At 36.0% G+C, this 21,649-nt stretch overlaps 1 protein-coding gene across 3 annotated transcripts in view; it reads left to right on the top strand.

Moving 5' to 3' along the window:
* The window catches only part of LAMA2 (laminin subunit alpha 2), a 660,268-nt gene that overhangs the window by 478,556 nt on the left and 160,063 nt on the right, over positions 1–21,649 (top strand). For all 3 annotated transcript variants that reach the window (XM_066248490.1, XM_066248491.1, XM_066248492.1), the window contains 2 exons: positions 8,210–8,296; positions 12,496–12,689. In XM_066248490.1, the coding sequence (XP_066104587.1) occupies positions 8,210–8,296; positions 12,496–12,689 (281 nt within the window). The remainder of the gene's footprint in view (positions 1–8,209; positions 8,297–12,495; positions 12,690–21,649) is intronic.

Here is a 21,649-nt window from a genome sequence, read left to right on the forward strand (position 1 = left end):
TGGTAGGGCAGGTTTTCTCTAAGAATCTGCTGTTGAAAAGGTAGGACAGTTTGTTCAGAATGAAAATCCTGGACGTCTTTAAAAAATAAAATAAAAAATAAAATTCTGGACCTCTTGAGTGTATAAGAACCACAAAGCAACTCAGATAAAAAGATCATTTTGCCTGTGCTGACTTCGGTTTCTTGTTATTTTATTATTTCCTATTTGGCTTTGTATACATTTTGAAAATGTTTCCTATAAATGGTCTCCCCTCCCTTTGCAAGCTCCTGGTTTTTGTTGAGCGGAAGCACTGGTCTTTTATAGGGAGTCAAATGTAAATATTTAGGTAAGTTGCATATTGATGAGGGTAATATATATGATCTTTTATTCCATCTAAGCACCAAGTGGTAGTTTATTAAAAATAAAATTATTTTTATTTTCTTTGTTTGATCTCTCTCTGAAGATCAAATTAAAATAAGATTATGTTATTTATTATATTGTTTATTAAAATATAAACTATTTGATTAGAAAAATTCAATAATTAATTAATAATTTACTATTAGATGAACTATAACAAAAGCTATACAAGAGATATAAAAGAGAAGCATAACATTTCTTAGAGAGGCTCACAAAACATGTGTCTTAAGAGAAGTCAGTTTAAATGTAAAGAGAATTCAAAGGCACAGAGGATCACACTTAATTTTGGGAACTTCAAAAGCACATTAAAAGAAGTAGTAGTATTTATAATTGATCTTAAACAATGGATTAAAGGATTTTTACTGGTGAAGATAGTAGAAAATTATATGAGCAAAAGCTGGGAGACAAGGAAACATAAGGCGTGTTTAAGACCTAGTAAGAGAATTTGGAGCGTGGATTTCAAATAGTTTCATTACTACAGATGAGAATGAATGGGAACATGGAGACCATAATGTAGACATCCTTGAATATCAGTCTGAGAAATTGCTGTTTAATTTTCTATGTAATAAAGAAACACTACAAGTTGTTATTATTAAAAGAAAAGTGATGTGATGAGAGCCACACTTTTGGAAGACTACTATGATAAAGTTGAATATAATGAATTCAAACAGGCAAAGAAGAGAAGTGAAGAGACCAATTAAAAAGCTATTGCATTAGCTTAGGCAGAAGATAATTAGAACCTAAAGGTAGATAATAGTAACAAAAACACGAACAGGTGGATAAATGTGAGAAAATTGTTGAATGCAATTTTACAGGATTGATAACTAATAAGATGTGAGAGCTGAGAGTTAGGCAGGCTAGACTTGAAGCCAGAGGATTTTAGCCAGGTTGAATGTCCCATAATGGTCATGCCATTAACTGAAATAGGAAAACCAACAGAGAGCAACAGCAGAAGAAAGACAATTTATGTTTCAAATAGGTTAAAATTGATATGAAGGTTCTGTCTGCATAGAAATATGCAAATAGTTGCAGGAAATGGAAATCTGAAAATGTGAAGGGCACCTGAAGGAAGACATATGTTAATAAATGAATGAAAGTCAGGTAAGATGTCCCAGGGTACTGTTACCCAAGTGGAGCACATGGAGAGAAGGAAACATAAGGCTCCTTTCGTGAGGGGAGTCAGAGGAGAAAGAGCCAGGACAGGAGCTGTCAGGGAGACACGGGAATGAAGGCCACACTGCCACTGGAGCACCCCCTAAGAGGGCAGAGCAACAGTCAGGGAGCCTCAGAGTCTCCTGTCCCGGGAGGGGACTCAGGACATATGGGGGTGCTCAACTATGAGGGGCACTGTTGAATTCTGACAGTCAATAATGAAAGCAAACATTAGGTTGCAAGGGTGCCAGTTTGTAGCTTTAAGAAATTTTAAGAAGTAAAAAAAAAAAAAAAGAGTACTACCTTGGTTTCTCAGCAGAATCAAACAAAAGGATGTGTTTCCTTATTCTTATATATGGTTTGTATAATTGAAGTATACTTTTTTATGCAAAGGACCTTGTACGAATCAAAATACCAAATCAAAGTGGCTAGATCCGTGGCTTTCAAGCTTTATTGATCACAGCCACAATGAGAAATGCATTTTTATATCATAGTACACAAAAACTTCCATGTATATATAGCTGTCTACCTATCTGTCTATCCCATACCATAACTTTTATGTAACTTTATTTTCCTGAATTATTATAAGAAATTTTATTCAAAACTAAATTGATATCATAAGCCACTAATATCACCACTTAAGGTTGGACCATATTGGGCTACTTAACAAAGCAAAAAGGAAGGGAGGTAGAGGCAGGTAGGTACAGGGGGGATAAATGGTGCTGGATGAAGACTTGGTGTGGGGGTGAACGACAATATGGTGTCCAGAGATGTGTTGTAGAATTGGGCACCTGAAATTTTGTTATAATTTTGTTAACCTTGTCACCACAAAAAAATTCAATTAAAAAGAAACAAAACAAAGAGACATATGATGAGAAAACAAGGATTAAAATGCAAAGCAAAGAAAGCATCCAGGACAAAGAAGAGAGGCATTTCCTACTGCATATAAAAATAGGTTTCATCTAAAATATAAAGATGGAGGAAGCTAAGTTATTACCCTTACTGACTTCAGCCTGTGCGGTCAACAGAGCAGTCAGCGGTGAGGCATGGTGAGTGATTACTCATTTCCATGCATTGGTTCACCTCTTCAACGCCTCTAACCAAAACAAATACATTTTTTAAAATTATTATTACTTTCAGCTTTATTGTTCTGCTTCATCTGGCATTTGCAAATTACAGCAGCATGGGCCTTTTCAGCCGAGTACATAACAATAATTTACTATTTAAAGACAGATTGACTGGTTATAGCAGGTATTATTACCACAATAAAGACTTGCCAATTTAGTAGAAAGGAGAAGGAAGCCCTCTTTCCAAATGAGTGAACTTGCTGAAATAGACAAAGAGGGTCTCTTTAGGGGAACTCTGCGAAGGGTGGGACATGCTCACATTGTCACTCACTATGATGACCTCATGCCACTGATGCTGGGAACAGGTAAATGCTGCTACATCCTGCTGGTCCATCACTACAACTCACAAATGACAGTTCACCTTTTGGGAAACAGACAGCTGAAAGCTCCCATCCTTATTTCCTGTTGCAGGGTGTTGTCAGCCCAGGAAAAGCTCTGTCATGATACACCCAGCCGTCAGACATTGGGGCTGCAGATCTTGACCATGTTCCTAAAAGTGGAAACTGGAGCACCTTCCTAAGAGCAGCAGCTGCCATTTACTGCAGCCTTGCTGTGTGCCCAGGACGGTGTAACTAGATCCTCACTGAGTCCCCTCCACCTGCCCTATGAAGTCTATCCTGCTATTGCCCATTAAGCTTAGTCTCTAAGAGACAGACCTTATGCTCAGGTCGAGGGCTCCATGGTGTTAGGACTCAGTCTTATATTTGAACCCAGAGCCCAAGACCTCAACCGCTGCAATGTAACACCTCCACTGCCATCCGGCAAATTCTCGATGGTTGAAGTAATTTGATCCACACAAGGGACTCACCCTTGACACCTCCAGGCAACAGGGAATGATCATCCAGACTGATGAGAAGGCCAGCAGAGGCAGGGATAATCCCAAAATTCAGACACACAGGAGTGATTTGGATTTGGCTCAGGACTGCCGAGCTGGGATAGTTTCTCAAGCAAATTCAGATTTGCTTTCTGAGTGATGTTTTCCCAGGCAGGTGTTAAAAATAGCCCCCTGGTCTCTGGAAACAGGTTGGGTAAGAAGGGAAGGTAGTGACTGCGGTGGCAGAAAAATTTTACCACAGAGGAGCCGTAAAGCTGATCAAATTTCCTCTAATTAGCAGAGTTATGGGGTTGTGGCTCCTTCTTACCTCTGGGGCTTTATTTTGAAATTCTCTATCTTTAAATGAGGAAAGCAGAGGAAGATGAGAAGGGTAAATGCTTCAGGTTCTTATTGTCGAGGCCTTGATCATCGGCCCTAGACTCGATTTATTCCGGATTTCATGTTCCAGAGCACGCGGGAGAATGCCCATCCCAGGCTTGCCTCCCAAACTAGCGATCGCCTCCCAAACGACTCACTAGCTTCTTTTTTTTATTTTAATTTTTTTTATTTAGAAATTAAATTTAATGAGGTGACATTGATCAATAAGAGTATGTAGGTTTCAGGTGAATATCTCTATAGCATTTGAACTGTTGGTTGTGTTATGTGCCCATCACCAAAAGTCAAATTATTTTCTGTCACCATATATTTGTCCCACTCTACTCCGCCCCCCCCCCGTAACCACTTCACTTTTCTCTGTGTCCATGAGTCTCAGTTTTATATCCCACCTATGTGTGAAATCATATAGTTCTTAGCTTTCTTGATTTACTTACTTCACTTTGTATGATGTCCTCAAGATCCATCTACGTTGCTGTAAATGGCAATATATCATCATCTCTTATATTTTTAGCCGTTGTGATAGTGTAGTATTGCTCACGTATCCTCGGGGTTTTCCACTGCCTACCCAGGTCAGGTCAGATATTTTAGCAGAGTATTAGAACGCCACTGCAAGCTGAGAGCCTTTCCAAGCTCAGTGCCCTTGCCTGCCTTTTATCATGGTGCCAAGTTAGTTTCACGATCATCTCCAAAGTGCTCAGCAGTTTTTGTCAAACAAAGACAAATACTGCCTGTTTTCACTAGTACGTGGAATCTAAAAACAGTTGACTCAGGGAAACAGAAGAGAACATTTGTTGCCAGGGGCTGTGGAGTGGGGAAATTAGGGGAGACTGTTAAAAGGATACAGACTTTCAGTTGTAAAATAAATAAGATCTGAGGATTTAATGTATAACATGGTGACCTTACTGAATAATACTTTACTGTATACAGTGGGTCCTCAGATTATGACCCAATTTCGTTACTACAACAGTGACATAACCAGAGTTTGGGTGTCAGTTGAAACACACCCTAGCCTCACACAAATGGAACACTTGCACTTTTAACAGTCCCAAATGATGTAGGTAAGCATGCTGGGGGACACCAACTACCTCAGTCATAGACCACATTGCTGCGTATTCTTCCGCCGCATGCAACCAAACTAGTTCACCCACGGAGTCCATAAGTACGATGCTAACAGCATAAGCCTAAACACTCACGTCTCATTTTCTTTAAGTTTTTATGGGAACGAGTGTTATAAACTCAAGACATTGTATGTCAAAACAGTCATAACCTGAGGACCTTCTATAATTGAAACTTCCTTCTATAATTGAGAGAAGAACTGTGTTCTCACAAAACACACACACACTTATAACACAAGTAAAACAAAACAAAAATGGTAAATATGTGAGATGATAGATCTGTTAATTAACTAGAGCAGCGGTTCTCAACCTGTGGGTCGCGACCCCGGCGGGGGTCGAACGACCAAAACACAGGGGTTGCCTAAAGCCATCGGAAATACATATTTTATTTAAAAATGTATTGTATAATAATGTATATATATATATTCACCAAATCATCACATGTACATTTTTAAATATATTATAATATTATTTGTCAATTATCCCTCAATAAACCTGAAAAAACACAAATAGATGTATAATGTAAAATCACAAAGTAAAAGTTTTACCAGAAAAAATTAAACTGCTTTAGTGAATTTAGAGTGACTAGGGTACCCTTTTTAGATAGAGTGATAAATGAATATCTTCATAAACAGATGAGGCTTGTGCAGAGACTCAAGAGAAACAATGGAGGGAGCCATGTGACTATCTGGAGGAAGGGCAATCCAACCTGAGAAAAGTAATTAAGTTCACTGGTTTAGAAATCGGCCCATGCTTGCCAGATAGCAAAGGTCCAGGGTGGTCGAAGTCAAGGACATGAGTGGATGGGTGGCAGGAAAGGGAGTCAGGGAGGCTGCAGAGGGTAACTAAATGTCCTGAGAGCTAAAAAGCCTCCAGTGGCAAAGGGAGACTTGAAACACAATAATGCAACCATAGGCCTGACCTGTGGTGGTGCAGTGGATAAAGTGTCAACCTAGAATGCTGCAGTTGCCAGTTCAAAACCCTGGGCTTACTTATTCAAGGCACATATGGAAGTTGATATTTCCTGCTCTTCTCCTCCTTCTCTCTCTCTCTCTCTCTCTCTCTCTCTTTCCCCTAAAATGAATAAATAAAATTTTTGGAAAAAAATAATAATGCAATTATGAAGTGACGGTAACACCAGCAGCATCTGCAGGTAGAATTCTTGTGGAATGTGAAAGAAAGGAGACAAAGGTGACTCTGTGGTCTATATCAGAGCAAATAGAATTACAGAGTGGCCATTGACTGAGATGGAGGAAATTACAGAAAGGTCAGTATATTTTCTGGAAAGTGGGGGAGGTCAGTTTTAGACATGTTAAGACGGATGTAATATTTAAAGACTTGATGACTGAATCAAATTACTTAGGGGAGAGAGGCAAGGATAGACAAGATCAGGATAGGAAAAATCTGAAGATTGAACTGTGAAGCACATAGAGGTCAAGGATATGACCAAGGTTCAGCAAGGAGGCTGAAAAGGAACAAACCAGTGAACTGGGAAGCCGGTCTGTCTCTGTGGTATCCACAGGGCAACACAGAGCAGCGGACTCCAAATTGTTGAAATTCCATTGAGGCAAGTTTGGAATCAGCAAGTTTGGAATTAGCTGTAAAAGATGACCACCCAGAGAAAGCAGCAGGATTTCTCAGAGGCCCTGTAGGCAATGGGAAAATTAAGTGTATTTAAGGGTATTGTGAGCAGGAAAAAAAAACCTCTAATTTTAAGAAAGATGTGATTCCTACTTCCTCCTTCATAAATTCTTATAAGTGGTACAAGAAAAAGTTTTAATACACCACACTATCATAATTCAAGAAAGTTTATATCCACTGTTCAAGGAGAATTATAACATTCCTATATATAACTGAGACAAATATGTTACTGAAAAGGAGTATTATTTAATTATGTTGGCTCTCTAGAGTTTCCCTTGAAATAGCTAAAAATGTATATTTAAGCATCTATATATGTATATGAGTGTGTGTGTGCACGTGTACAGATGCACTTAGCATCAAGCTTTAAATTAGAGCTAAACGCTTGCAGACTGTGTCAGTTATGTTTGTAGGTCTATTTTTACAAAGGCAAAAAATAAACTTTTCGGATTATGAGTTTGTGAATAGTCGATGAATTTGTGTGCATAGTTTGCTTGGTTAGAGTTTATTACTCATTCATACACTTTTGATTTAATGCATTAAAGAGATGTAAAATAAAGTCCTAGTAGCACCTGACCAATAGAAGTTGTGACCCTCATCTGTACATTTTATTGCTTTTTCAGCATCAACTGGGTTAGCAGACCAACAAAAAGAAAAATGGTGTTACAGCATTACTGTTTTGCAGCAAACATATGTGGGGTTTTTTTTTCCTTTTATTTCAAAGATTCTAGTATACCAGGCAATTTTACCCAGTGGGAATGCAACACTATTTATGTTTGAGAGAAGTTTGTAACAATCCCCAAACTACATGGTCATACAGCTTCATTTTTAAGTCTTGTCAAGTCTCTCTTTTGTAAAGTAAGATGGTCAGCAGTTCTGACACAGACTTGATGGTCTGTGGTCTACCAGTGTTGTAAGAAAACAGGACAAGTTATATAAGACCTACCTATTAGCAAAGATCATAAAAGTCTCAGGAAATCTTACCGATTGCATGTAGAAAGCTTTCCTTCTGTGCTCACACTAAATTACATTACTTTGTGTTTCAAGTAAAATGCAGTTTGAAAGTAATACGTAAATTAGAAAAGGCACTCTTTTAAGTGAAATATTTATTCACACTTCATATGTTGAAGTGCCAGTGGCAATTTGAGTGAGTTGGGTTTTCAGAAAAAGAATATATATAGCTTTAATGTTCCCTTACCCCCTTTTTTACCTGAAAGATAGTCAGTAATACTTATTGTACTATCAGGCAACTATGTGTAAATTCTAGTCATGTTTTTCTATTGATTCATAAAAAAATGAACTTTTGCTGGATATTTCATATTTTCATGGTTATCATATAATTATTAAAATTTTAATATAGACAATATGATGCATTATTGACTCATTAAAAGCCAAGCATATTTATTTGTTGACTGTTATTGGTCATATTTAGTTCTGATATTTTATTCTCAAAAAGGAACTTATAAATAGGCATTTATAAGTTCTAATTATCTAGATAATGGAGAATTACTTATATTTATAAAATAAATAGAAGAAAATATTGTTTACAGTGTTTTCTTTTTCTGACTTAGTTTCAGCCCTTCATGTGTCATGGAAGGCCTTGATGACTACCGCTGCACAGCCTGCCCACGGGGATATGAAGGCCAGTACTGTGAACGGTATGACCAGTCATGATACACAGAAAATAATGATACTTAGAGAAAGCATAATAAAGGATCACAATGAAAAGTATTGGCTATTTTTATAACTTTATTATTTTATATTAATTAGTTATTTATATACTACTTTTAAAACATGTTCTAGATTTAGAGTTTCTCCAAAGATACAGATTACTTTACAATTTTCTAATTGTCTTAGTATATACATATATACACATACTAACATATATATGCATATAGATATATATTTATGAAGAGAAGAAGAGATGGAGAGGAGCTTTATAAAAACAAATAGATTTAATCAATTTCCAAAAGCTTTTAAGTAGTTAACAACAGAAAGCTGACTACACATAATTCTCATTTTTAGTTCAGTGGAAAATACCGGCTAGCATTATTACATGCACGTCACTGTTCTGAGCACTATGGCACTACACCAGCAAGTGTATACATAATTCAGAACATAAATGGTATCAAGCATTCTTAATTAGAACAACCCAAACAATAGAGTATTTGTTATTCAGTTCTCCTTTTCAACAGGCAAACAGTATTTAAATGCTTCCTCTCACCATGTGTTTTACAAAATCTGATAATGGATGATGTAGTTACTAAATTGAATTCTAACTTTAATACACATGGTAAATGAAGTAGCACAATTTCAGACTGACTGCCTAGTAAGTTTGTAATTAATATCTTATGGGTCCATATTTTCTATAAGACTAGTATCCTGGATATTCAAACATATGATCAACATTTTTATTATGTCTTATATAGTACCTCTAAAGTAACAGAGTAACTAAAATTAACTATTAACATTATACACATAAGATAATTTTTGCATAATTGATAATAGTTTAAAATTTTATGAAGACCTGTGAATGTAACCAGCTCCATTGCCTTGGCTGAGTCCCATATTTCTCACCTATAGTATCAGAATAGGTGATGTTCTACCTACTTAAAACTAACATTGTGAAGATCAGTTACATAGACTAGTGTTGGTACCGTGCCTAAGCACCTACACAGAAGCCTCCTGTCCCATCGCAGGAGAGAAAGGCCTGGGAATGACCCCACCCTTCCTTCAGTGGTGCAAAGTCAATCAATGACTAGTATGAGAGTACAAAACTCTAGCTTCTTTGCACCAAAAATGAACAAATTTTTAGATGTTACTTGTGCTTTAGAGCTTTTCATGGAATTAGGCTGAAATATTAGCTAGAGTCACACCATTACTTGGATCATTTCTTTTCCATGTCTTGCTTCACCTACTCCTTTGCTGGATTCTTCTAAGAGTACTTCTTAAGTTATGACTCTCTTTGCAAATATAAACCCATATTCATTTTCTTATCACTTATTTAAGAATCTTCTTTTGATATCACCAGAAATGGTGTATTAATCATGGAAAGAAGTAGGTAACTAAATGATTAAACTTAAATTTTATAAATTCCAATGCAGTTTCTATAAGTCTGTAAAATATATTTGCAAATAATTCTATATGTGGTAACTCTAAACACAATATCTAATACTTGAATATATATATAACTGCTCATTCACAATTTCCATGCCAACAGAAATTAGCAGCAATTAAATAACTCAAAGCAATACAAAATCCAAAAGTATTTCCATTGGTTTTGAAGATATATATAGCGCTTGAATAGATATATATTTTTTTAATATCCACCAGTGTGCTTTGGTATTCATGCTTAGACTTATATTCATTTCATGCCCTTGTAAACTTCAGCAGGATGATGACTAAAAGCATCCCTGAACACCAAGGAAATTATCTGCAGTAATTTATGAGAAAAATGTTTGATAGCATTGCTACATATATGAATTGAAGTTACCACTATCCATGAAAGCATGGATATAGAAAAGACTGGAAGGGTACACGGAAATGTCAATGATTGTCTTAAGGCAGAGTGATTACAGAAAATTTATTTTTTTAATATTCATTAATGTTAAATAAATACGAGTTGACAGCTTATATAACATATAGATATGGATGATCAGGGTCATACACTATCAAATGTGAATGAATTGAATTGTTTTTGCCGTTCTCAAATGCTGTTATAGCTTTACATTCATCATCTCTAACATAAATGATCAGGTTATATTTCCCTGAGAAATTGCTTTTATTCAGCTAAATTAAACCAAAGGTCTTGGTTAAATTTTTACTATAACCTTCCAAATAAATTTGTTCCACTTCTGAGAGCTTCTTAAATCATTTAAATCACCTTATGACCTGCCTAAACTCATCAGCTTGGGTCTAAAACTGCTTAAATGTCTTGAGTGTCCCTGTAGAAGTGTAGAAAACCCTCCCCACGCTTTATCTTAAGTTACTCGTGCAATAGATTCTTTGAGTATTTAATCAATCTGAACCAGCATGGCATAGAATTCTTTTACCTGCTGATATTAAACAATTTAAATGGATTTATTTAAATGATGCTTTTATTGCGCATTTGTAATATTATATTGGGAGTAAAATAATAATTAAAACCATAACTGCATAAAAGCCTAATGATACAGATAATTCTCCTTGCTTTGGCTTTTCCAGGCCAAGATATTATTTAACCAGGCCAGGATAAATAGACTTTCACAGTCAGCCATGCGAACCTTCACTATACCAGGTCATTACAAATGGTCCAGGATTACTTGACCCATGTTAATAACTTTTGGCTTCCATGTCCTACTCTCTCTCAGCTTCTCTAATACTCGCCTTTTGAACAAAAATTCTGACTGTGGATTATATTTAGGTTGACTGTATATAATTCATTTTCCAATCTGGGATACTTGAGGAAAGAGAAAGGAAGTGTTTTTAATAATTAAGCCGGGACAACAGTTAATCTGGGACCATTCTGAGTAAACCAGAACGTATGGTCTTGCTAGCATCTTGTAAAGTTACTACTTCCAGTAATATGACCAAAGGTGTAGGCTTAGATGAATGAATACATGGATGAGTGAAAGAGTCAGTCATTGAATGGATCACATTTGGGGTTTATCTCATTGGATTTCCCCTGTAGTTTCTCAAGTTGATGTTATATATTTTATCTGTATCACATTAACCCACTTCCATGGGCACACAATGAAAAATTCATCTTAAGAAAGGCTTATAGAAAGGAAAGAACAATAGAATTAAATAGAAAATCTAGTTTACTGTTATTTTGCTTCCTGTCACTCATTAATAAAATTAACAGGTTTGTCATTGGCAGAGGGGTTCTTGTCCCTCTTCAAAACAGAAATCAAGAGAGGAGATTAAACAAATTCAATAAAGGAAAGGTTTACTAAAGTTTGGGTGAGAGGAAAAAGGGAAAGGGAGGAAGCCTAATGTATCAAGGGAATGCACAGGGACAGAGGATGGCTCCCCTCACTGCTGCCGGCATCTGGCGTCTATACTGCGCTGGGTTTCTTTGCGCAGGCGCAGGGTGGATGTCCTTGCACAGTTTCCCACCACCCATCGTTTTGCCATTGACAGTCCTAGGCACAAACACATTGGTTTGGGGAGTACCTTCAGGGAAACCTTAATCTTACAGGAAAGACTCGAGAAGTAACTGAAGGACTTTCCCATCCATCTGAAAGAGGCTCAGCCTGTCTCAGGTTGAATGATTTAATCATTTTGATATCTAAAATGCATGAGTCTAGGAAAGCTCAGGCATTGATACATAATTGTATTTATTTCTAATTTAAAAAAGACTTCAAAATTAGTTTATGATCTAGAGTAGTGATGATCAAACAACAGTCCACAAAATTTAGTCCATTACTTGATTCTGTATGGCACTCAAGCTAAGAATGGTTGTTGCAGGCAAACATTTACAATCAATGTGATGATAGGAAGGACTAAATTTGAACCTTTGTTAAGTAAATTTGATATTTCAACAATTCGATTTATGCACTGGTAGATTCGTTTTTATTTAGCAGATTATTATTATAAGATAATTTGTACTGATTATTTTAATTATATTTTGAATTCTATCAACCAAAAAAAGTTTGAAATTTTATTTCTCTCTCACTGCATGATTTTGATTTCGCCTTTTGACCCGCAAAATTGAAAATATTTATTATCTGGCTCTTTACAGGAAAAGTTCCCTGACCCGCCAACCTATTGACTCTTGGTATCAGTTTTGTTTCATTTAAAACAACACATACAAGTAACAGCAATTTAGAGATATAACATTATTCATTTTCTTTGCTTTGCCACTGTTTCAATCCAGGTGTGCTCCTGGCTATACCGGCAGCCCGAGCAGCCCCGGAGGCTCCTGCCAAGAATGTGAGTGTGATCCCTATGGCTCACTGCCTGTCCCCTGTGACGCTGTCACGGGGCTCTGCACGTGCCGACCTGGAGCCACAGGGCCGAAGTGTGACGGCTGCGAGCATTGGCATGCACGAGAGGGCACGCAGTGTGTTTGTACGTATACTAACTTAGCTTTAGTTTTTTTGGGCCTTGGGTCCATTTCTGTCTTTCTGTCTCATTCTCAGTGAGTGACTTCCCCCCCCCGCCCCAATAGCTAACGCTTTATTGTTTCTGACACTGTCTATCCACCTTCTGCTGTTTGCCTGCTGTTTTTGTCTCTATCCCGCTGAGCCCAGGACAGCTGAGAAAATCCTCAGCATGCTTTAGTCAGTTCATTGAAGACCTACAACAAAGCTCCTGGAGGCATATTTTATTTTTATTTTGTCCATATCAGAGTTGGCATTGCCTCTGTGACAGATTAAAAATCTGGGTTAATTAAATTTTTTAGAATCTTTTTGAATTTGTAATTGGTTGGACACTTTTTAGCCTTGAATTTCAACTGAATTTTCCTAGCTTTTACAGAAATCCAGAGACTTACTGCTTCATAACTTTCTCTTGAACTACAGAACCTGGAAGCACTGACGATGAACTCAATATTTTTATTCACATGTACAATAAATGAAGAGCAAGTTGGCTTGCTCTTTCTCTCTCTCTCTCTCTTTACTTGCTTCTGGATGCAGTAATGCCATATTCAAAGTACATCAAATATCAGTAGTTATATGTATAATTATTGGCTCTTATACAAAGCCTATCTAAAATAGATCATTTGTAAATTTAGAGAGGGACTATTAAATCATGTTATTCTTTTCCTTGAGGGAATTTACATTAGTTATCTTAATTCTTTGTAACAAAGAAAAATATAAATATTTTTGTTCTTTGATTTCAACATTTACTTATTTTAACGTATACATGCATGCTAATATTTCTGGTTTTAACATCTAATTTGTGTCTAATTAGGAGAGAGGAGAGAAAGAGAAACAGAGAGAGAAGTGGGGGAGGAATGGGAAGCCTCAACTCAGTTGCTTCTCATATGCTCTTTGACCTCAGAAGCCTGGGGTTTCAAACCCGCGACCTCAGCATTTCAGGTGGACGCTTTTATCCACTGCACCACCACTGGTCAGGCTTAATAGCATCTTAATTAGAATTTTTGTTTGTGCTTCGGTTCTATAAGAGTTACCTCAAAAACTAAAGATGGCTTTTAAAATATGGCACAAATAAAAGACTGGAAATATTTGGGGACATATATTTTTAAATTATTTTTCTATGTATTTCAAATGTCTTTAGTGAAAAGGGTATTACATTTAAAATATTAATAAATGCCAAATTTGAGAGAGAGATGAAATGTAATCTACATTTACATTATCGTATTCAGTTAGTGTTATCGACATATTCACTCTTCTCAAGTATAATGGCAAATTTTAATGACATCTTAAATGAACTACCATGATACTTCAACTAGTTTTAATATTGTTTCCAAGTTAAATTATTAACATGGATATATGTAATTACATAATTGATAGATACTCCTAGCATATACTAACCTAAATAATCCTTTAATTTTAAATCATCAATTTTATTAATTACCCAGTAGTAAACCTAAAATAAAAAGGTAATGTCCAATGTGAAGCACAAAAAATTACAAAACTTATTAAATATCTGTGAGTGATAAAATAATGGGATTATCTTCTGAACATTTCTTTGAAAGGGAGTTGTCATTCTGCTCATCAGTAACAATAGCTCTAAACACTTATCTTGTTGACAATATTTTATATATATTTAAATAAATTTATAATAAGAAAACCCAACTCATTTTTTTCCTCATCATATCTGTGGATTTCACATCTCCCAGTGTCCCATGTGAAAATACCAAAGTGCCGATCCTCCAGTTACAAAGTTATGTCAGCCTGGTAATGTTCATTTGCATTATTTTTGTCCCACAGGAAAATGTATTTCCAACTGCTATATATAATCATCAGTCCAGTTGCTATGTCTGGAAAATTTTAATATTCCTCTTACTGATTTTTTAAAAAATACCTAGATACCTTTTCTAAAGTATTTATAATCATTTTATAAATAACTATAATATTTACCTCATATTTGTAAAATATTAATGATAAATATTTTATATATATGATGTATAAATTTTTCTTATACTGCTCTTAAACCGGTAATTTTCATTTATTTCTAAGAATGTTTTATCTTTTACCCTTCATTAGCCTAATTGTAAGAATTGTTGCATAGAGTATCTTCAGATTTTTCATTTTTTCTTCATTTTGTAAAATTTTTCCTAGTGTGAACAATTAGGCCTTGATTATATGTTGGCCTTTCTCAGGACTCAGATACAACTTCTAGTTTTGAAATGAGATAACTCTAAGACATAAGTGAGGACATAAATAACTCTGACTTATCCTCAGTTTATTTTTTAATATCTTTCTATATCCATGAGCTAAATTAGAGTAAGGACCAAAGAGTGCATTCACCTGGCACATTTGATCTGCAGGGCCTGTTATACAAAGTTTAAATATATGCAATATCAATATGAAAATATATGACATTTGGTAGAGCCTTATTCATCAGAGGTTGTCCAGTGCAGTCCTATCTTCTGTGCAGATGGGAAGATCCACTAGCTGGGTGCTCAGATTCCCTTCAAAGCCTTTGTAGGTTTTTCTAAGAGAGATGTTGGAACAGCTCTACAGCGTACACTTCCCTATGCACGTTGGTGATTTCTGAATAGATATTTTATTGAACTCTCCAAGTTAGGACTTCTTCTCCAAGTTAGGTTCATACAAATCCCATCTCCTCTTTCCATTTTAATTCCTCATTTACATATAATTTTATAAATTGAGAACATCTACCTACTTCTCTGAAATGGGAAAATGAGCGAGAAAGATATTACTTATTTAATACTAAAGTTTTATATTGTGAAACAGAAAACTTGGCTTTGTTCATGTCCTATTTTCTTAGACTAGTAATTAACACCGAACAACTCATGTGATGTTTAAAATAGATTATGAGTGGCATAGTAAAATACATTACTGTCTTAGAGAACAGAAATTAAAATTAGTAGCTGTTAGCAAGATGTTATTTCATAAAGTGCGCCTAAAATAGCATTATATAAATATCAAATTGATGTTTCCTATTTTATTCATTACATATAAATTATTAGGACTATATCAGCCTTATTATTTATAATCACCATTTATCTCAAATATAACATCACAGATGTAGTTTTTTGGTGGTTTTTTTTTTTTGCCAGCATTGCAACAGCAACCACAAAGTGTGTTTTTTACCTGCAACCTAAGATAAATCTAGCTAAATGTGGTAATACTCCTAACTCTGTAAGGTATGTACCTGCTAGCTACTTGGTGAAACCTGAGGTCTGATGTTCTATCCAAACTTTTTACTCTACAGAGACATAGTCAACATTGTTATTTTTAATAATCAGTTGCCACCAAGGACCTCATTACAATAAGGCAGATACCCTTATGTATATATTATCATTATCACTTGAACAGTGTTGTACTTTTATAATCAAAGATGATTAATAATGGCAGTTACTGCTTCCTATATATAAGAACAAGAACAAATAGTGGAATGTGGTTCATCACTATTTTAAAAAATGGGATTTTCTATAAGAAAAGATGATGAAAAAAATATCATTTGACCTCCAGATGCTATTTCATGAGCTGTGGCTTTGCTTGTAAGACATGATGAGATTACCCTCTGTCCTAGCCCTTTAAATGCCCTCCTCTCCTTGCCTCCACTAAAGCCCCAAGTACCAGTCCCTATTCACAGGCCAGTATGTCTACCCTACATTTCTAAAACTCTAAGCTGTGGCATATTGTCCAAATCCAGACATCAGGAAAGTTATAAAAGCAACTTCTGTTCATCCTTCTTGCACCTTCTCTGCCTCTGTTTGGTTAGTAAAAGGTGCTTTCAGTTTCTTATTGTCAACCCTCTTAGCATAGGGCCAGACTAACAATGTTGTAGAAGAGCAAATACTCTCATTCTAGATCATTTTCCTCATTGCTGGTGTTTGGTTTCAGTGGTTTGTCTATCACATTGAGAAAGCTGGTCTATTAGTGGACTTGTGTGGTTGAATTGTCATATAGAGGAGGCTGATCACAATTTCCTTTATTTTCACTCAGTCTTTATTTTAAGAGTAAATTGTATTTGATTTCAATTTTCACTCTACTAGATCCAGGAAGTTTACTGACCTCACAGAATACTAGAATTACATGACTTGAAAATTGGGATAAATCTTATAAGTCAGAGTCTACTCCTCTCCTTTTCTGTGGTGTTCCTAAACAGACCATCTTCTGATGTAAGGAATCCTGCTCTGCTGGTGTGGAGGCTCTAGCAGACTTGAGTCCTCGCGAGCCACAGACGAGCTTTCCTTAATATTTGTGTGACTTTACTTAACTTTTCTAAACCTCATTTCATCATCTGTAAAATTGAAATAAAATGCTACAATCATCTATACATAGTAAGCATAATGGATGCTTAAAAAAACTCTAGAGATTATCTCATAGTTACTGTTTGATCATTTTTTTTTCAGAAATATAATGTTTTGCGCAGCCCATCAGAGCCTTGATGAAATATTGTATTGAAGTTAGGCTGAATTTTGATTTTTCTCTAATTATCTCTAATTCTAGACTCTTCAAGTCACTGAATACCTCTTTTATGACTGCTTTAAATTTTTTTATCTCTTTAAGTTTGTATTTATAGAGCCATAAATACCTTGATTGTGACTATTTTTCTCATCTTTAAAGTGACATTTAGTACTTTATAAAATTGCTGTGAACCTTAGATAGTGACAGCAAGATACAATATATTGCCTGCAATGTCACAAACATTGTACAGATAAAAGCTACTATCCCATTATTATTTCTAATACTATCAGTTTCTATTTTTCTGAAAAGCTACACCATACTGGAACCATATTGAATTTGTTTTACATACACACACACACACACACATATGTATGTATGTATGTACAGAATTTTGTTTAACATATATTAAATAAAATTTATATATAAATATAAAATTTTAAATTAAAATATAAAAATTTATATTATATATATATCAGAACATGGCACATGAACAAATATATCAGCCTCACCTAAAGTTTATAAAATACTTTTCTCTCTATTCAGAGAAATAACAGGCAAACAACAACCAAAAAGCCTTTTTAAGCAACTTAAAACCAAAGTTTTATTGTAGAAGCTATTTATTTATTATATAATATGCTAATCTAAAAGTTTCTGTTTGAACAAGAAAGGGAAAAGCGAGAAATCTAAAATCCACACTTAAGGAACTGTCAACGACCTTGATGCAGAACAGTTAAACTAAAACATGCATATTAACACAAATTCTATCTTTCGTTGGAATTGTATATTTACTTATTTTATCCTTGTTTGATAAGAGCAGACAATTTCTGTATCTTTAGCTAAAAATGGTTAATGGGTTTGGCCTTTCAGAAGTATTCAATGCACTCATTTCAGCTTTAGCTTCTTTGGTTTGGATGCAGCGTGTGACTTTTTTGTGACAGTAAGCCACTAGTTATTATGCATGGGGGACTCTGGTAGAAGAGCAGTATTTTGACTAATTGCTAACAGAAAGATCTGTAATATTAACTTCATGATTTGCCCCTTAGATGTGCCCAGGTATAACAATTTGAATTTAATACTGCATTTGTTAATATTAGATACAAATTTTATCCTGACATTTTTATAGACAAAGCCTCTGAAACATTTAGTCATGTAAAATATAATCGTATTTTTGAAGTATTTGCTTTTGCTCTCATACATTTAGGAAGGATCTCACTTTATAATCTTCTTTCTATTGCTGAGTAGGAGAATGGTTTTGGGAAGGGTGGTTGTTCCTGATTATAAGACAGGTGATAATTTACACTGAACAGTTACTCACCCTTATCAAAAAATAATTGTTTGCATACTGTGAATATTTCATGTCTCCATACACTGTTCCAAACTTTCCTATTATACTGAATTAAATGTGGTTTTAATTTGCATCCCATTTCCAGTGTTGTTGCCAGACATTTCAGACTTTTTAGGACAGATAAAAGTAGCTTGTGGTTTAAGTCAAATAATTTGTGTCAGAAAAAAAATAGCAAATCATAATATAAAGGGCACACTTCTCCATGTGTTTATCTTATAACTGCATGAATTCGATTTATACAGAAGCTTTGAAAAAAATTCCCATGGCGGTCATATTCATAAGTCTTTCTGGTCCATTTGGACAGATGTTAGTATATTACTTGGAGCATATATAAAACTTGCCCTTCACTTAAAGGAATGTGCTTGAACTTTGTTCCCCAAAAAGCAAATGCAGAGACTGTAAGACATGGCGTAATAATAGACCTTTGGACATAGAGACATAAAATGGAATGTATGAGTCCTTGAAAGAGCAATTAAATACATTTTCATTTCAACAACTGAAAATGAGAAACTGAAACAGATGGGCAGGGGGTAAAATAAATGAGAGAAAAATGAGTATTCATCATGCCTCTTGGCATTCTCATTCACCAGTTTCCACTGTAGTATATTACAGTAAATCAGATCTAGTTCTGCATTACTGTCCCCGATTTCTTCTTGTATGAAATAAAAAACTGAGAAAACTTTTTCCTGGAAATTTCTGGAACCATCAGTAAGGAGCCTCTAGCCATACCATTATCAATGAGCTAAGTCAGTTCCCTCTTGGAAATTATAATAAATCAGAAAACAAACTGGCAAAGGGTTTCTGAAGAACACACTGCCCTAAAAGGCATGGTGAGATATTGTATTATCAGGTATCTTTCATGATTTGCAGTTGAAAAAAAGAGCATTCACTTGCTTATCTCTTAGGAATATCTCCCCAAAATACATCTTCACTAGAAGTAGAATGGAACTTTTAAAACAATAATGAGCGTGGACTCAGGGGGAAAGGAAACTTCATATTCTTCATAACTTTTAATATAATTAAGACTTGTTACTAATACTTGTTTTTAACCTATAAATTGTGACTTGTCTCTGTTCTGAATTTACAGTCGAGATCACACATGCAAAATCTGGTAAAGGGTATCATTTCTCTATGCTGCTGCTCCAAAATTCAATATCCTAAAACAACAACTGTATGTATTTTCAAGATTTCATAGTGAGCAATTTGAGCTGTGCTCCATTTATAATTCTTTTCTGGTCATGACTGGAGAGTCCCAGATGGCCTCATTCACACTACGGGGCCTCAGCTGGAATGGCTGGGCCTGCCTTTCTCAAGATCAAGTTGCCTCTCTTGCTCAAGGAGGCCTATCTGGGATTGTTTACAAGGCAGCAGGGATCCAAGAATGTGAAAGCAGAAACTGCAAAACCTGTTGAAGCTGAGGCTCAAGAGTCATGAAGTATAACCTTATGACAACTGTGAGGCAGAGTAAGTCACAAAGCCAACCCAGAGTCAAGGGAGGCATATAGACTCCACCTCTCAGGGGGAGGGGCAGCAGAAAAGTGGCAAGTAAGCATTTCTGCTGCACCCCAGAAATGAGCAGTGCCTTTTTCCCATTCAGTAACCTGTGCTGTTTCTTCTTTGCTTCCCTTCCATTCCTCTATTCCAGTAACTCTTTTGGGAAAAAACTGAATGACTTCATAAAGGTATCATAGCTGTCCCCTCATTGGCATCAGTCAGGCTCTGCCTCTTCATCACAAGACAGTTTTCTCTCTCTAACCATTGTTTTTATCCAGTTCTCCTGTTCCTCACACATCTGTGTGGTTCTCCATTTCCTGTCATTCGTTATTATCTTCCCACATTCAGACATTTGTCCCTTTCTCTCCTACTCTTCTTATCCCTCTCCCTCTCTCTGTTCTTTTCATCTAACTCCCTGGTGGTTTCTCCTAAATACTGGTTGCTCTTCATTCACAAAGATAGTAGTAAAGGACTACGTAGTCCCCCTTGTATAAGACAAACCTTTTTTTGAAAAATTTAAGGTCTAAAAACTGGGTGTGTATTATACAGTGGTTGTGGCATTTCAAATGCCATAGATCAGTGGTTCTCAACCTTTCTAATTCCATGACCCCGCAATACAGCTCCTCATGTTGCAGTGACACCAAACCAAAAAATAATTTTGGTGGCTACTTCATAACTGTAATTTTGCTACAGTTATGATTCGGAATGTAAATACCTGATATGCATTATGTATTCTCATTGCCTCTCCGCCTCCTAGGCTTCTGTCCTCCGGCGCTTGCTGCACCCACCCACTGATGATGTCAGCAAGCGCCGGACACATGTAATGAGCTGCTATGGATGCAGCCACACTGCTATGGACTGTGGAGCATTCCCCCACTTCCCCCGCCCCTTAGGCCCTGGATGGATGATGCAATCACATCTGCGCATGACCGCAGGCATTCAGTTTGGAACGCAAGTCCATAACAGCGTGCGTTCAAGCTGAATAGCGCTGCTGCAGACAGTAGCGCGGCTTCTCAGCGGCTAAAGCCATGGAAAATATGTATTTTCCATGGCTTTAGGTGACCCCTGTGTTTTGGTCGTTCAACCCCCGCCGGGGTCACGACAGGTTGAGAACCACTGCCATAGATGGAACTGAGGACAAGGCCGTATATAAAGACAGTGATTCGTCATCAGACACAGATGAGGACAAGCTAATGGATGAGAGTTTTGACAGTGATGAGGACTTGTATGAATTTTATGATGAATAAAACTTTACTTCAATAACTTTATGTAATACATTTTTTTTCAAATTTCTGGTCCCAAAATTAAGGTGTGTCTTATACATGGGAGCATTTTATACATGCAGAAATACGGTATTTATTGTTTACTATGTGGAAGACAATTTCCTAGGCATTGTGACCAAAGGTAATTAAGGTCCCTTCTCTAGTGAGGAAGAAACAATATATAAATGAAGTAGTAAGATAGCCTCCACACACATTAGTGTAAGGCAGTGGTTCTCAAAGTGTGTGCCAGGGCGCACTGCTATACTCTAGAAGATTTCCAGGTGCGCCCTATGGTATTACAGAGAAATATGTGCCTGTTGGGGACCAAAAAACCAACAGGGTTTTTGAAGTTTAAATTTT

This window comes from Saccopteryx bilineata, chromosome 12 (assembly GCF_036850765.1).
Source record: "Saccopteryx bilineata isolate mSacBil1 chromosome 12, mSacBil1_pri_phased_curated, whole genome shotgun sequence".
NCBI lineage: Eukaryota > Metazoa > Chordata > Mammalia > Chiroptera > Emballonuridae > Saccopteryx > Saccopteryx bilineata.